General features: G+C 45.4%; 1 protein-coding gene across 2 annotated transcripts in view; it reads right to left on the minus strand.

Moving 5' to 3' along the window:
* Window positions 1-4,110, minus strand: part of TMEM131 (transmembrane protein 131) — a 168,627-nt gene extending 164,517 nt beyond the window's left edge. For both annotated transcript variants that reach the window (XM_019524720.1, XM_019524719.1), the window contains exon 1: window positions 3,948-4,110. In XM_019524720.1, coding sequence (XP_019380265.1) covers window positions 3,948-4,083 — 136 coding nt within the window. In that variant the 5' untranslated portion in view covers window positions 4,084-4,110. The remainder of the gene's footprint in view (window positions 1-3,947) is intronic.
* Between the last annotated feature and the right edge of the window lie 13 nt (window positions 4,111-4,123).

Consider the following 4,123-nt stretch of genomic DNA (forward strand, 5'->3'; position numbering starts at 1 on the left):
GGTTTTTTTTTTTTTTTTTTTTTTGGTGTGTGACTGGAAAGACATGTTTAATGTTATATGCAGTGATGCACCACGTCATCTGCAACTCCCTTTGCAAAATCCTAGATCCATTCATGGCTGTAGCTGCCTGCTCTGGACTACCTGGACAGTGGCACAAGTCTGGTTTCTGCCTCCTGTTCCTGACCCCACCTAGCTTGTGGTTCAACCCAGGGTGACTGTCCAGATCCCAGTCTTTTACAGACATCAGCTTCTTGATCCTTGACTCCTGATTCCTGACTTCGCTTCCCTGATTTTGACCATGTCTTATCAGATGCATCCACAGAGCTACTGAATATGTACAGTTGGCTATGCACTGACTGGGCAGCATTCTTCTGTTTAGTCAGTAGGGTAAGATGTAGGAGATAATATTGCTAAATAGACAAGTCTGAGGCCTATGAATCTGGGAAATGCAGTACTGAAATGAGGCGGCCCTCAATGCATCTAGACTAGGCCTGGCGTAAGCCTATGGCCAAAACATGATTTTTTGCCATGTGAACAAATTCAGCAATTAACACAGCATGATGGCATCATTTGGGTACTGCAATAAATACACTCAGTGGACAGCTTATTACAGTTGGTTTGAGTAGATCTGTGCCCTTGCCTATGGAAAAATGTAACCTTAAAACCTGTATGTGTGTATTATGTTACATTCAGTTATGCCTGGTTACTAAATTGACTAAACTCAGGCACTCCAATACTATAGGGAGCAGTATAGTTACAGACAAAAAGCAGCAAAGAACATTTTTATTTTTGCTTTTTCCTGCTAGCCTTGCAGGCAAGTGAGTAAGCTTGATTCTTTCCCAGCCTGCTAGTCAGTCACCAAACCTTTACTGTGGATGACCTATAAGCCACAGAGGCCTATCATTCACTTTCAGCTTCCAGGTTAAGTTGCAGGGTTTACAGTTGGGTTGCAGGGTTTACAGTAGTCATAAACTGAACATATCTGATCTGGAAGTCACTGAGAACTCCAAATGCTTGACATTATTTTTAAAATTCATGTTTCAGAGTAGAACCAGTTACCTTTAAAAGTTCAAATCTACTATACAGTAAATACCCATATTTATTTATACGAAGTTTTACTCTCTGCAAATATTATCTTAAATGCAGAAAATACACAAGCAGTAGCCACTTCAAAACATCAGTGCTGGAGCACTGCTGATCGATTACTGATCCAAATTAAAAACCTTAAAATGTAACTTTTATTGATTACAGTGCCTACAACCTTTAGAACACAACAAAGTGAGGCCTCATCATGCTAGGTACTATATAAGCATATCATGGGAGCTCTTTAAGAGCTTACTGTCCAAGGCCCTGAATCTGCAATTTGTTATCCTCCATGGACTGCCATACATATGGATGCAGCAGTCTACCCACAAGGAATAAAACGTTAGGGCTAGAAGGGGAAAGAATCCAGAAATGAAGAGACTTTCCAGAGGTTACACAACAGGTCAGCTGGGCGCAGAACCTAGGGAGTGAAAGCAATTCACTCAGCGTCACGTCATGGGACAACAGCAGAGCAAGACACAGAACCAGATTTCCTGGTCTCACTGTTATGTTCTAATCCCCAAACCATTTTTTTTTTCTTAGCATTATGATCATAACTATCATTTGCTTTCAATAGCCTCCCTTGAAAAAAGGACACAGGAGATTAAGGAAGTGTTAAGGCAAAGTTTAAAACGGATTATTCATTCAAGGTAACCTGACTGTCAAATTTAGATGTTTAAATAAAAGCTGCTCCAAGAAGAGGACTAAAAAGTATTTTTAAGAATCACACTGCCAGATATTAAAGTTAACCTGCTATTACACAATCCTGCTTTGCCTACTCCAATCTTGGGAGCTGACAGGTAAAAGGGCTACCAGAACTTGATTGAGCAGCCTAGGTTGGCTGTTAGTTGCTCAAATAAAAACAGATTTTTTTCTGTGATTTATTGAAAAGCAGTGTTTTCCAAGGTAGAATGTAACCGAATGAGTAGCGAGAGCAAATAATTTTATACATCACAGGTATGAAAAATTCTGTCAACAGACTGTATGAAAGGGGTTATATACATCAGCTAGTAAGCAAGAAGAGGATTTCTCTTACTTTAAAACAATATACCTGGCTTGGCCTAAGACTTATACAGGAATTAATGCCACGTCTGTGCCTTATCTAAATTTGAAACCCGACTAGTCAGTACACAAGAACAACGGAAGATAAATAGAAGAATTCTAAAAAAAAAAAAAATCTGACACTATAGATGGAGAAGCTTTTATAATGTTAAGAATGAAAAGAGTGAAGTAGATAATATCTGCAAAGTTTAAGCACTCTTGCCCTTTAGGGTTGGTATGAGAACAATCAACCTGAGTGAATGCAACTTGCTTACTCGTCTGCAGACAAACTCCAGTCCCACCATGTGAGCAGCAATGACACTGATGCTCTGGGCACCCTTCCTATCCCCCTGCCTTGGGGCTTCCAAATTGATTTTGTATACTGATGTAAACTGAGATCAAGAATAGAAAGATTTGTAGCTAACCCAGGGTAACTCACAAAAGTAGGCAGGTATTATCATATCTTGCTGAGACATGGTGGAGAACAGGTAAATACCCTCATTGTATAAAGCAAACAGCTATCCAGGGATGGATGTAGACAGATAAACCTTCACCAGAACGAGCAAGTTACCCCAGTTTACCTAAACTTGGCTTGCGTGTTTGTGCCATCTCACCACCATTATTATTATTATTATTTGCACTGGCATAAGCATTTTGTTTGTCCAGGGCCTGAAAATACTCAGATAAAGGTCCTTGTCTTACTAGTTGACTGAAGTTCATCAACTTTAAGGGCTGATCTACAAAGAGTTTTTCTACCACTGTTGCCAGATTTGTCTAAAAATCAATCTAGTTAAAGCAGTACAACTCTCTAGCACAAACACAGTTCACACAAATGTGATAATGCTGGTGTCACTAAAAGCTCATTCCCACAATCTGAATGAGGTCCTTTTACCTCAGGACCTTTCTGGGAGGGAGTGAGCACACCAAAAACAGCTTTGCTATCCACTTTAGTCAGGGCTTTAAATACAGAAAACATGCACATAGGCAATCATTAAAGGGGTCTTCTACAGCACCAGCATCAAATTCAATGAGTTCAAGATGGCAGAAGCAAGATCAGGGTATATTTTAAGGCATAAGCTATATTAGTACAAGCAACGGCACCTTCATGATTGAACTCCTTGAGGAAAACACCTATGACATGGGCTGCAGCTTCTACCCTGCCTCTGAAACAGCACTGTTTTCTCAGTGGCTCCCAGCACCCTCCACAACCAGGAAAGCAACCAGCTCCCATCAAATGTCAACATGAGATAGCCATGTGGCCGGGAGACAGCACCTGCACCAGGGCATAAATCAACCACATCCCTGAAGTTGAAAAGGGGGAGGGGGAGGGTAGGAAGAGGGCTCAGAAGCTGGTGTGGGAAGAGCTTTTCCCCCTCTCCTCTTCCTGAGAATAGTCCCACAACCACCAAACACCCTGCCTGGTGGCTCTTGAGATGTTGGGGAGCAGGATAGGATGGGGGTGGCGAGGAGCAGGTGTCCAGGAATGGCAGGTCCCAGACACTGTGCCCGGACACGCACGCGATGTCACACAGTCATTGCCACACAGTGTCAGTGTCACAGTCACTGCCACACACACAGTTCCAGTGTCACACGCACTCCTCTCCCCGTGCCCCCGCTCCCCGGCTGCAGCCCCCACAGCGAGGCCCCGGGACGGTCCGGACTCGAGGGGGGGGGCGCCGCCCGCCGAGGCGATGACTCTAGCCCCGCGCCCAACGGCCCGCGCTGCCTCACGCCCCGCAACCACCCGTAGCAGCGGCGGCGGGACGAGGACGAGGACGAGGACGGGGACAGGGAGGTGCAGGATGGAGTAGGGGGGCGCTCACCTTCCTTGTCGGCCCGGGCCAAGTGCACAAGGAGCGCCACGAGCAGGCGCAGCGCCGCAGCGGGGCCCCAGCCCCTGCCTGGCCCCGGCTGGGGGGCGCCGGCCGAGCGGGCCACGTCCTCCCGCCTGACCGGCATCCTGGGGGGGCTGGCGAGGTGCGGAGGGAGGGGCGGCCCT

Source organism: Gavialis gangeticus, unplaced genomic scaffold (assembly GCF_001723915.1).
Source record: "Gavialis gangeticus isolate Ggan-Ray unplaced genomic scaffold, GavGan_comp1, whole genome shotgun sequence".
Lineage (NCBI taxonomy): Eukaryota > Metazoa > Chordata > Crocodylia > Gavialidae > Gavialis > Gavialis gangeticus.